General features: G+C 48.4%; 1 protein-coding gene across 1 annotated transcript in view; it reads left to right on the top strand.

Annotated features, from left to right (window-relative positions):
- Positions 1-598: 598 nt before the first annotated feature.
- Emilin2 (elastin microfibril interfacer 2) overlaps positions 599-12,963 on the top strand; it is a 50,865-nt gene continuing 38,500 nt past the window's right edge. Inside the window, exons 1-2 of the mRNA XM_070029484.1 lie at positions 599-866; positions 1,333-1,455. Coding sequence (XP_069885585.1) covers positions 748-866; positions 1,333-1,455 — 242 coding nt within the window. The 5' untranslated portion in view covers positions 599-747. The remainder of the gene's footprint in view (positions 867-1,332; positions 1,456-12,963) is intronic.

Raw genomic sequence — 12,963 nt, forward strand, 5'->3', positions numbered from 1 at the left:
TTTCTCTCTCTCCCTCATCCTCCCTCCCTTCCTTCCTCCCTCCCTCCCTCTCCCTCCCTCCCTCGCTTCCTTGCTAGCTCTAGCCCTCTCTCTAGCTCTCTATCCCTTTCAGCCGTCCTCACAAACTCTTTAAATGGACAGGCAACTTTAATGAATGAGTAAAGGCAGTTCATGTCCTTCTCAACTCAGATTCTAAGTCCTTAAGGGTTTGGGGGTCATGGTGGCGTCTTTCTTGCCAGTAGAGGAAATCTGAGTTGGGGCGCTATCTCCTGCCCCGGGGGCTGATGATACTGGTGTCTCTCCTTCTCCACAGGAGGCTGGCACCCAGGCCGGGGTGGGGACAGCCAGAGTGGCCCACTGTGGACTGTGGCTGCTTCCGGAGAGTCTGGGGGGTTCGCGGGGAGTAGCCGGGTTCTGGGAAGAGACCAAAGGAATGAGTAATTGGAAATTCTGTAACACAGACCCCTAACCCCATGCCCCCTGCCGAGAGGCGAAGGGACTGGACTCCGGTGCGGGGAGAGTCACGTTTCGGAGAGGGAAGTGAAATAGAGAGGGCGGCACCCGGGGGGACCCGTGCGTCATTGAGGGACCGCAGAGAAGCCAGCGCGAAGGAGAAGTGGGAGCGAGGAGCCGAGGGGCGCTGGCGGAGCGCGGCTGGGGCGCGAGCTCCCGCTTCTACCACAGGGCGCCCGGGGCCTGGTGCGCTAAGCCCGGGTCGCTGCGCCGCGGACCCCGCTCTCGCCCGCCATGTGCCGACCCCACGCGCCCTGGTGTTGGGCGCTGGCGCTGCTGGCCCTGGGTGGCACGGGGCTGTGCCACGCCGGCCCGCAGCCCGGGCACCCTGCGCGGCCCAGCGCCAGGAACAAGTAAGTGCACGCCGGGACTGCTCACCCCAAACCCAAGCGCCCTAGCCCCCCCCCCCCCCGCCTGTGCCTCCCTGACCTGGAGCTGTGAGCCGGGGGACCCCCATGGGGTCCCGGGGCAACCCCGCCTCGGGCGATCTCTCAACACGCGGTGCCAACGTGCAGCGGGGACGCCGGGAGGGACCCGCACGGTGGCACGGTCGGGCACGACCCCCTGGAAAGGGACCCCCGGACTTCCAGGCACCCCTGGGCCCCACCGCTCTGCTGTCGTGGGTGGGGAAGGGCGCGAGCTCTCCAAAGGCGCCCCGTGACTCCTCGGGTGGCGGCTTTGTTCCGCTCCCGCCTCCCGAGAGGTGCACGGGTTCCCTGACCCCCGCGCTGGCCCCGGCTCGGTCCGCCCGTCCTCCCTTCCCGGCCTCATTGTTCTCCCGCTGACCGCCCGTCCTCTCCCCCTCTCTCTCCACCCCAGGAACTGGTGCGCCTACATCGTCAACAAGAACGTGAGCTGCTCGGTGCTGGAGGGCAGCGAGAGTTTCGTCCAGGCGCAGTACAACTGTGGCTGGAACCAGATGCCCTGTCCGTCTGCGCTCGTGTGAGTCCGGCCGCGGAGCCGCGGGCGGCGCCCAGCCCAAGCCCGGCCACGAGGGTGGGGTGGGGCCGCAGCACTGGGCTCCAGCCCTGGTATACATCTTCTCCAGATCTGGGGGAAAGCCAGCAGCTGTAAGGTTGGAGTGCAGAGCTGGGTACCAGCCACGCTGGGCTGTTTAAGGAGCGGCTCTGAGGATGCGCAGGAGTTGGAGTTAGTGGTTCTCTGGGACTTAGGACAGGGTACACAAGGCTCCCCGCCCCCCAATCTCTCATTGCTCACTCTCTTCCTCTCCTCTTCCCTTTTCTCCTGTCCTCTTCCCTCCCCCTCCCTTCTCCCCTTCTCTCCTCTCCCCACCCATTCCCTCTCCTCTCCTCTGTCTCTGTCTGTCTGTCTGTGTCTCTCTCCTCTTTCAATTTTATTACTAACATAAGGCAGCTGAACTTAATTGGATCCATATTGTGTGTTTTAGGGCATACAGAAGATTCCAAAATGTATACTGCTCACACACACACACACACACACACACACACACACACACACACACACACACACACACACACACACACAACTTTCTCCACATAGGATCAGTTGAGCTATTAGGCTGGCCGTTGTTCTGAGACAGGCCCAGTTTTGTTCCAAATATCCTTATCTCACTAGAACCATAGCTTTCTAAACCAAAACTCTCAGAAATAATGTGCCTTAAAGTGTGCTTTTTCTTTTCAAGTTAGATTTGGGAAGTTACCAACGCAGTTATCAGGAAAGAATGGTCCTTTTAAGATGAAAGGAAGAAGGAATCATCTTTTTGCTTAGAGAATTTTACCATCTTGTAACAAAACAAGGAGGAAGCGGGGTATTAGAGGACGAATTCTGTGAAACACACCACACATTGAATTGTCATCAGGAAAGTGAGTTTTTGTGTCAGTTGGAAGATGAGCAATGTGAATGAATGGCGGTTGAGGAACACTAAGAAGGCTGAAATTGTTTTCCATGAAGAATACATTATTTGTCTTACAGCACAGTTGTCATTACAGCAAAGAATAGTCAGTAGGCAAATCAGCCCCTGGCAAGTGTAAGGGGCCCAACTGAACTTGAACTCCAGGGAGCCCTGTTCCAAAGGGCACCAGATGGGTGAGCCTTAGACCTGGGGGACAGAGGTGGTCACTGCAGAGCCCATGGGCTGCCCAGGGAGCCATGATGGACAGTTGCTGCTAGGCAAAAAACAAAGCCAAAATAAGCTCACTGAAACTTAGGAGATGTCTTTAGGTTTCGAATACATTGAGGAAAAGGCTGGGGTCCCTGGGTTTCCATAGGGATGGCTAAAGTGGATAAGGGGACAGCACTGTCATTCTACCTCATTCTAGCCAGTACCATTTAGACCTTCCAGCCCAAGGCTGGAAGGACCAAGGGGTCCTCTTTCAAGGGGTACATCATGGTCGACATATGAAGCAAATGGATTTGTTTGCAATCAGAATTGAAGAATCAGTCTAGAAAATTTCATTCATTTTATACAAGAACTATATTTTATGCATTGCTATAATCTCAGAGATATTTGCTGGGGGAGGTAATGCTTTTGGCTTAAAAATGATTGGCTTTATTTTCTCAAATTATTTTAGCTATCCAGAAGACCCCATGACTTAATTGTGTTTGATGAAGACTCAGTGAAATAGTGAGACATGACCATTGGTGGAAGTGAGTGAGCTCTAGGTCAAAGGTTAATGAAAGACAGTTGCTATGTATTTTTGCCACCCAGGGAGAAACAACAGAATTGCTACAAAGGCAGATGTTTCTGTTGTTTTATGAAACAAAGCCCAAATTGAGTGACCTGGGTATTTTTCTTCAATAAAAATCATATAAACAAGTTTAACTGCCTTTTTACATTTTAAATGCTTTATTGTTAAATTGGGAATTTAAAAAATCCACTGCTTTAGTTAATTAACTTGAAAATCTTAAATCTTAACTTCAACAGTTATAGACTTGACCTATTCTGTTCTCATTAGGGATAGGAAGGGAATATCTTGCCGTATTTTGCAAGCATTAAATGTTTCCTACACTTTGAGGACTAAGAGATGAGTGGAGAAATGGTTACTTGGAATTTCTTAGTCTCTCCCCTCCCTCCCTCCCTCCTTCCCTCCCTCCCTTCCTTCCTTCCTTCCTTCCTTCCTTCCTTCCTTCCTTCCTTCCTTCCTTCCTTCCTTCCTTCCTTCCTTCCTTCCTTCCTTTCTTCCTTCCTTCCTTCCTCCTGAGTCTTGAACTCAGGGTCTTGCAATCTCATTTGGCTATCTGACTCAAGGCTGGTTTCCTACCAACTTGAGACACACCTCCACTTCCTGTCACTTGTTTCTGATGAAGATTTGTGGTATTGTCTGTCAGCCTTCTCATTTGTTCCTTATAATTAGAGACCTGTAAAAATAAGTCTTCGGAATCCTGCCCTGGGTTGAGGTTTTCTGCGGTGTTACAGGTCTAGGGCTGGAGGCAGTTAGGATGGATGGATGGAGTTAGATTGCTAGGATGGCAGCTAGGAGTCATCCAGAATACCATCCCTTCGGGGACAATGGAAGGAACTGAGAGCATTTGGGAACCGAAGTGGAGGTGCCAACAGAGACTGAGTGCATTTTGAGACTAAGGGGGAACTATATAAGTAAGAAGGGGCTGGATGGAGTGACTCATACCAATAAAAGAACAGTTGAGCCCAGATATAGAATTGGGTATGGGCAGCAGGCATCGTCTCCGTGAGCTGTAGAGACACAGGGCATACACATTTCCTGAAGGATTTGTGCAATGATATTTGCATATATGAAGAGTCATAGATCCCAGATTGTGAATTTGGATATCATCGTGTGAAATCAGGAGGGTTTTATATATATATATATATATATATATATATATATATATATATATATATATATATATATATATATTATTGTAAAGATACTGTACAGAGGGGTTACTGTTACATGAGTAAGGTAATAAGTACATTTCCTATGGAGCATTGTTACCCCCTCCTTTGTTTTTCCCCTACCATCCCTTCCCTCCTCAACTCTCCAACTCCTCCCCCCCAAAGTTGTAAAGTTTGTTTTCAACATAGTGTCTTGTACATCTCATTGTTACATGGGTTAACCTGTATCCTTATTTCAGCTTTTATGTGCTCTGGGAGTGACCACTTTTCTGATGCTGAAAAGAAACTTCTTTGTTGCCAGGCACCCTTAGGACTTTTCATTCACATATCCATTAATTCAGTTCTAGTGGCAATTATTTGAGTGTCTACTGAGATGAGCCATTGATGACAAGGACTGAGTTGTCTTTAGATCCAGGGCTCTTGAACCTTGTGGACTGCCAGGGGAAAGCATCAGCTTGTTTTAGCTCAGGCATTCAGTGGAGTGATGGCCCAGTGGTCCGTGTTTGAGAACATTTACACCTCTTTCCTGGACTGCCATTCCCACAGATGTGGAGAGCGGCTTGTGCGAACATGTGCTCATGCGTGTGTGTGCACATGGTGTGTCCTGAAACTCACTTTACTGTGGGCCACTTTGCTACAGTGTCATTTGTCACCTTGTCTCTTATGCTGTGCAGTTTGTTTGCTTTGGTTAATAAAACATTTGTTTAGGTGGCAAGGTCAGTTGTTTAAAAGGTGAAGTTAATGAGACAAGGATAACTGAATATAATTGACCGGAAAGCTTGACCACTTTGAGATTGTACAAAGCCCTCCTGAGCCCAGGTACCACCTTGAAACTTGTCCCTGGGGGGATGATGTTAAAAGCATATTTCCAGAAAGAATATCAACTATCAACCTTCTGTGTAAATAATTACACACTAATTATTCTTAACTCCTACAAGGATTTTGCATCTTCATCATCATCATTTAAGAATTTAAAAGTTAGGAATTTCTTTGTGTCTCTGTCTCTGTCTCTCTCTAGCTCTCTCTCTTTTCCTTCTTCATGTATGGGAAGTAGATGTGAGGAGAGTTGCTTTAAAGAAAATGGCTTATCAGGGGCTGGGAAGGTGGCTCAGTGGTAGAGCGCTTGCCTTGCATGCATGAGGCCCTGGGTTTGATTCTTCAGCACCACATAAGCAGAAAAAAAAAAAGCCAGAAGTGGCGCTGTGGCTCAAGTGGTAGAGCGCTAGCCTTGAGCTGAAGAGCTGAGGGACAGCACCCAGGCCCAGAGTTCAGGCCCACGACCAGACCCCACCCCCACCCCTCAAAAAAAGAAAATGATAATCTTTTGGTAATTCCATAGGGGGCTCCGCAGGGTGCCATTACTTACCATGTAATCTCAAGGTGGGTCTTAGGACTATTTTTCCTTTCTGAGATAATTTGACTTCCTACAATGCTAGATGTCTTTGACCATTTCATTACATTGAGGGTTTTTTTGTGTTTTTGGTTTTTTTTTCTGATTGCTCATAAAACCATAGTCCCAGCAAAGAGCCTGGCAATATGGTGACTCTAACCTCTGCATCTGGAATCTTTGCAGGGAAGTGGGGAGAAGTACCGTCTTGGTTCTGGGCTAGCTTTGGAGACAGATTTTGGGTGATATGGGGATGTGAGTGACTTGGAATTCCTCCTTTGGAGTTTGAGAAGGATGGTATCTATGGAGATAGGTTTAGATGGGAATATCTCTCCAGAGTGCTGTGTAAACCAAGTACCTGGTAAGAGCAATACTTGTTTGTACATGTGTATGTCTATGTACATAAGTATTTGTGTGTGTGTGTGTGTGTGTGTGTGTATGTGTGTGTGTGTGTGTGTGTGTGTGTGTTGTCTACTGCAGCCTGTGCAGTGTTGCCGGCCCCTCTGGTAGGGTAGAGAAAAGGAGTGAAGGGTCTGCTGTATCTTAACTTCTACTGCATTGCTTATGTTCAGTGAGCTGATGGTAGAAAATGACCCTGTTTCTACTCTGTACTAGACCAGGCCTTGTTTCTTTCTTTCACCATCCAGATTTCACAGGAGTAATTCCAGATAGTTGCAGAATCTCCTGCCCAGACTGACAGCTGTTAGCATTTGTAGCATTTGGAGGCATCCGGTCCATAGAGTGGTCATTGTTGGTCAGGACGTCCAAGGAGCCCAAGTGTAAGGCAGGATGGTTGCCTCTGTATTTGCTTCGCCTCCTAGTGCTGGGCTTCAAGGGGACCTGAAGGGCTGGAGTTTTCTGCTTTTTACAGCTCCAAACCAATGGAGCTTTGCTGTATCTACCCCTGTCCTGCCCAGGCCTTCTTGGTCTGTCTTGGATCTTAGTAGAATTTTTCTTATTGATTCTTTTTCGTGTTGTTTTGCTTTGTCCTTTGCATTTTAATTGAAGAATAATTTACAAAGCATAACATTAGTAATATTTATTTATTTTTTATTTGTGCTGCTCCTGGGTCTTGAATTCAAGGACCTGGGTATTGACCCCCCCCTTTTTTTTTTAAACTAGAAACTGGACACTTTTCTACTTGAGCCATGCTTCTACTTCTGGCTTTTGTATGGTTAATTGCAGATAAGAATATCATAGACGTTCCTGCCAGGACTGGCTTTGAATATCTCAGCCTCCTGAGTAGCTAGTATTATATAGGCATGAGCCACCGGCACCCAGCTTCCATTTATCTTTTTTTTCCCATTTATCTTTCATGTGTCTTGACAAATATGTATAGCTGGGTAATGGCCACCACAATCAAATATGGAAAGCTTTGTGGGCCATGTGATCTCCGTGGCACATGCTCAAGTCCACCATCAGGGAAAGCAGGTGAGCAGGCTAGCCCCATGGGCTCCAGAACCACGATCTGCTGAGATGGGAACAGCTGGTGGACATCCGGGTTCTTTCCGTGGGGGCCGTTATGAATGGAGTCTCTATCAACAGTCAGAGCAGGTGGCTATGTGGCTATTTCTCTTAGTAGTTCTCTGGATTTATTGTCTATTTCCCCCCTACTTTGCTCTTCATGAATAGTTTGGAATTCCAATGTGAGATGTTTTTAACTTAGTACATTAGCATTGTTGGCCTTAATATGGCTAATTATGATTCTGAACTCAATCTGATGCTCATTCAGATCTGTGGGGGAGGACCGTGCCAGATGGTTGAGTCCCTGTGCCTAATGCCTGGGCCTGTCATTCCAGAGAACAAACATTCAACGTTAGGCTCTCACTCCAAGGGTAAGGTCCATTCTAGAGGCCTGTTTGGGGCCTAGAGTGTGGGGGTATAGTAGGGAGGAAAAAGGATCAGGAGCAGGTAGAACAAGTCTGGGGAGCCCTCTGCACGCCCCGTCTTCCCCCACCCCCAGAGCACAGCCTGGATCTGTGTCCCTCTGCCTATTTATTAGGCCTGCCAACCTTGCTTCCAAGGAGGTATGGTAACATACCATACCTCCAATGTGGTTGCCCCTGGGACTCTTTACACCGTCCTACTACTGTCTAGCAGTTTGAGCGGTAGGCCTGGCTGTTTCACAGAGGGGAAACTGAGGCAGAGGCTGTGCTGCAGGCTGGCTGGAGTGCCATGTGGTATAGGGCTCTGAGCCATGTCTGAATGCTCATCTTCTTTGCAGCAGGGTTGGGGCAGCTATTTTGCTCAGCTTCCAGGAAGCAACAGTGCTGGCATCTGGGGTGCTCACACCTCAGATGTGGTTGCGGGGAGAGGTCACCCTGCCTTGGGGATTAGAATCCTGCAGAAAGACCAGAAGGCAAGGCCAGTAGAGGACAGGGTGGAGCGGTACTGCTGGACTGCCTCCTTGGTGCTCACAGAATCCCTTTCTCTTAAGGAAACCATCTATTTGTCCACATGCTGGCTCTCCCTCTGCTTGCCCTTCTTGCTGCTTTGGGTGGGAAGCAAGACCAAGGAAGTGGTTTCTGCCTGGTGGTTGTGCTCTGTGCCCTGCGGGGCAGGGCGTAGGAGTCACAGGGAGGGGTGAAAGGAACAAGTCAAAGAGCTGAGACAATCAGCTCTGTGGCCAGCTGTTCCAGAACCTAGAATTAAAAAACCCACACCCTACAAACGAAGGGCTTTGTCACATGGCCTCCTGTCTGTCTATTTGTCTGTCTGTCGTCTGTCTGTCTGTCTGTCTGTCTGTCTACCTACCTACCTACCTACCTACCTATGTAGCCCAAGCTGGCCTCAAACTCTCAAATGATCCTTCTGTTTTAGTTATTGACTGCTGGGATTACAGGTGTGCTCTTCCACTCCTGATATGTGTCTTTGTTTTGACTCACCATCCCTCCCCAAAGCCCTGGTCAAGAATGCTGCCACTCAGCCAGGTCCTAGTGGTTCACACTTGTAATCCTAGCTCCTTAAGAGGCTGAGATCTGAGGATTGCAGTTCAAAGCCAGCGTGGGCTGGAAAGTCGGTGAGACTCTTGCAATAAACTACTCAAAGAAAAACTGGAAATGGAGCTCTGGCTTAAGTGGTAGGGGTCTAGCCTTGAGTAAAAGAAGCTCAGAGAGAGAGAGAGAGAGAGAGAGAGTACCCCAAAGGTGAGATAAGCCCCAGGACTGCCCACCCCTCCCCCCAAAAAAGTTCTGCCACTCTCTTGAGAACGGAGACACAGGTAGCCAGGTGTGTGACAAGGGCTCCATGCTGGGATCCAGGCAGGGTCTGTGAGTCCCTGGGCTGTGGCTGCATCATCGTCTGCCTGTCTTCACCTGCCTTCCTCTGTGGTGTGGCCTCACTTGTCTCTATTAGGTTGTTGGTTTTTTTTTTTGTTTTGTTTTGTTTTGTTTTTGGGTCCGGTCGTGGGGCCTGAACTCTGGGCCTGTGCGCTGTCCCTCAGCTCTTCAGCTCAAGGCTAGCGCTCTACCACTTGAGCCACAGCGCCACTAACGGCTTTTTTCTTTTTGCTTATGTGGTGCTGAGGAATCGAATCCAGGGCCTCAGGCATGCAAGGCAAGCGCTCTACCACTGAGCCACCTTCCCAGCCCTGGGTTTTTTTTTTTAGTTGTTGTGTTTTGTTCATGGGGCTTGAACTCATGGCCTGGGACACTGTCCCTGAGCTCATTTTGCTCAATGCTAGCACTCTACCACTTTGAGCCACAGCTGGTGGTTAATTGGAGATAAGAGTCTCACAGACTTTCCTGCCTGGGCTGCTTTGAACTGTGATCCTCAGATCTCAGCCTCCTGAGTAGCTAGGATGACAGGCCTGAGCCACCTGCATCCCCCGCCATCCCTTGTATTAGTGCTTAAAAAAAAAAACCTCATGAGCTGGGGGAAGGATCAGGGAGGGGTCCACACAGAGCCTGTGCTGCTGGGGTAATGTGGGCTGGGAATTGAGGAATTTACAGCAGGTGTTGGTTCTGGGTTCTGTTCCAAGATATCTGTAATCTGTAAATTCCAGGGGAGCATACAGTCATGCAGTGAGAAGAAAACTTGCTTACTGGGGAGCAATCGCTTGTGGGAAATGTGGCGCACACTCTCTTCCTCTCTTCCCCTCTCTTCTCTCTCTCATTCCCCCCTCTCTTCCTCTCTCCCTCTCCTCTCTCTCTCTCTTCCCCCCCATCCCCCTCTCTCACACTTATGCCCAGAACATTTAAGAATAAAGGGAAAAAAAAAAACACTCCAAGGACTGACATCTCCAGCCATTTCAAAATTTCAATACTTCTATGCAGAAATCCTATCTGATTCGGAATGTACCATTCCTGTAAATAGTTTGGGGAGATTGCTCCCCGCCTCCACTTCTCTTTGAAAATATTTGACCACAGGTGACCGTTGGAGCCTCGCTCCTCAGTGTTCACTCAGTCGAGGAAGGCCGGGCACCTGCCAGGGCGCCTGTGACTCTCGGGTGTCACGTGCCAAGCCTGAGAGTGGGGAAGCCAGGTGGCTGCTGTTGAGTCTCTTCCTTCCCAGCTTTTTTTTCTCTTTGTGTGTGTGGGGTGGTGGTGTTGTACCTACAGATCTTAAGTCTACTAATTTGTTTCTCCAGCTCCTTCCTCTTCCAGATTTCCAGCCGTTTGGAGAGGCATTTCCAGAGCATGGCCACACTTACTCCATTTTAGTGACAGGGTCACCCAGGAGACTGGGCAGAGGCTAGGGTCTTAGAAAAAGAACAACATGCTTTGGAACTTTAGTTCTGCCATTTGGGGGCAGAAAAACCTTACAGGCTTGAAATAAAATCATGGTTTAAGGAAAACAATTTGATGCTAGTTCAGGTGTGCTTTATTGTCACTAATTGGTCTTGCTCTGCCAGGCACACACAGGTTTTCATTCTGGAAGAGCCAGGTGGGGTGGGGCATTCTCAAGCAGCTGCCAATCACAGAAGGGGATAAGAGGGCGGAGCAACCTCCCCCCACCCCCCAAGCTCAGTCAGCATTGGGTGCAGTGAGCAACCTGTTCTGGAAGAGAGTAGGGGACTTGGCTTCTGGCCTTGGCTTCCCCCACCACCCTGGGACTTCAGGCAAGTCACTGGGCTTTTGAGGTTCATTTTCCTCTGGTGACAGTCCTGGTGGAGCGTGGAGGGGGCAGCCTGGGGACTTGCAGAATGTCTGCCAGCACTTGCGGTCTTCGTTGTCTGGAATGTTGCCTTGCTAGGGTTTTATCTTTGAAAGCTTGGACTTGGGAGAAAACTGGAGTGCTAAAGATAATGAAATAATTTAGTGTCCTAAGATAATTAATTACTGCATATGGAGTAGGCTGTAATGGAGTAGCACAGTACTAGGGAGGCTGTGTGTCAAGAGCATTGTGGGTTCAAGGCCAACCTGCATTACATAATGAGACCATCTCAATAACCCAATAAAAAGCAGGAAACTAAGATGGTGTGGGAAGCGAGGCACGGTATACTTTCCCTCTGGAATGTACACTAGCAATTATGTTGATTAAAGCAAATGTTCCAGTTGTCACTGGATATTGTATGTATGTGTATATGCGTGCGCACACTGGTACCAGGACTTGAACTTGGGTCTTACGCTCTTGCTTCGCTTTTTTTTTGCTCAAGGATGATGCTCTACCACTTGAGCACTTCTGGCTTTTTTGTGGTTAATTGGATATAAAAGTCTCTCAGTTTTGTCTGCCTTGGCTGGCTTTGAATCTCAGTCCTCAAATCTCAGCTCCTTGAATAGTTAGGATTACAGGCGTGAGCCACTCTGTTTCTGCAGGTATTCAAGCAAGAGGAGATAATAGAGAAGGCTGGCTAGGATGTTTGTGGAGGTGAACTAGTACCCATTCTTAAGTAATCTTTCACTCAACCACTAACACATTTCCTTAATTCTTTTTATGTGTGTTTGCTGGGTATTGAACCCAGGGCCTTGTGCATGCTATTCAAAAGCTCTACCACTGAGCTAATTCTTTTTTTTTTTTTTTTTTTTTGGGTCCGGTCGTGGGGCCTGAACTCTGGGCCTGGGCGTTGTCCCTCAGCTCTTCAGCTCAAGGCCAGTGCTCTACCACTTGAGCCACAGCACCACTTCCGGCTTTTTTCTTTTTGCTTATGTGGTGCTGAGGAATCGAACCCAGGGCCTCATGCATGCAAGGCAAGCGCTCTACCACTGAGCCACTTTCCCAGCCCAACTGAGCTAATTCTTTTAGGGGGAAAAATCCTCTTCCACATGTGGATAATATTAAAGTTACTCGTGTTTGCTGAGCATGAATAATGCGGTAGGTATTGTGTACAACAGTTACACAATGTTTTACATTCTGTTTGTTAAAAGCTAATGTCGATAACCCTGCCAGTGTTAAGATGATTTCGTCTGTCCCTCAAATGTTCTGATTTACTGCTGGCTACATGACTTTTTTGTTTTGTTAACTTCTCAGAATTAACTGCTTCTGCTCTTGGTGAAGCAGTGTTTTGGGCTTAAAAACAACAGTGAGCCACTTTGTCAGATGATGGAGCAGAGCTGAGCAGGGCTTTACAAAGCATGCGTCGCCCGGGGGGGGAATCAAGTGGGGCTAACGTGGAAGTTTTCCCGTGGAGGGAAAAATAATGAACTGATTAAAACAGAACTTAGCAGTACAGTTTCCTCTTTCCTTCCTGTTTCAAAGGGGCCATGGGTACTATGAGAAAGGAGGGAGGATTCGAATGGATTTTCTGATTTGAAAATGCTGTGGATGGCAAGCTTCTTAGGGTGTGTCATGGTGGAAAGGCCCAGCTGTTCCTAATTTCCCCCCCACACCTAAGGAAATCCCTAAAGATGAGAGAATAAGCCTGAAAATTGAGGCTTTGCCATGTCAGCCTTTCAGGATGATGCATTTTCTTATGTGTTTAGTTAAGAGAAAGTTGGTGAAGGGGAAGAGTGCAGGCAACGCCTTTTCAAGCTGGTTATTTTAATGAAAGAGAATTGGCAGAGATTTCCCAGCAAACTTTCTCTTGTGACTGAGCAGGGTCTGCGGGATGGACGGCTCCATCGGGGTATCTGTTTACAGAGCTGAGCTTGTGGTCCATTTGAAAACAAGGTGGGTGATGCTTCCCTGCCTTCCAGAGTGTTCTCTGCGTGTGTGCTTCACAGGGGTGTTGCAAGATCACGAGATAAGGACTTTAGCATGTCCCCTACATGTTAGTGGGGGCAAATTGTCAGCTTGTTTTTCTGCTAATGGAAGCTTTTTCCCCAGACCTTGAAGGGGGAAGATGAGAAGT

Source organism: Dipodomys merriami, unplaced genomic scaffold (assembly GCF_024711535.1).
Source record: "Dipodomys merriami isolate MVZ:Mamm:240054 unplaced genomic scaffold, mDipMer1.0.p SCAF_2, whole genome shotgun sequence".
Taxonomy (NCBI): domain Eukaryota; kingdom Metazoa; phylum Chordata; class Mammalia; order Rodentia; family Heteromyidae; genus Dipodomys; species Dipodomys merriami.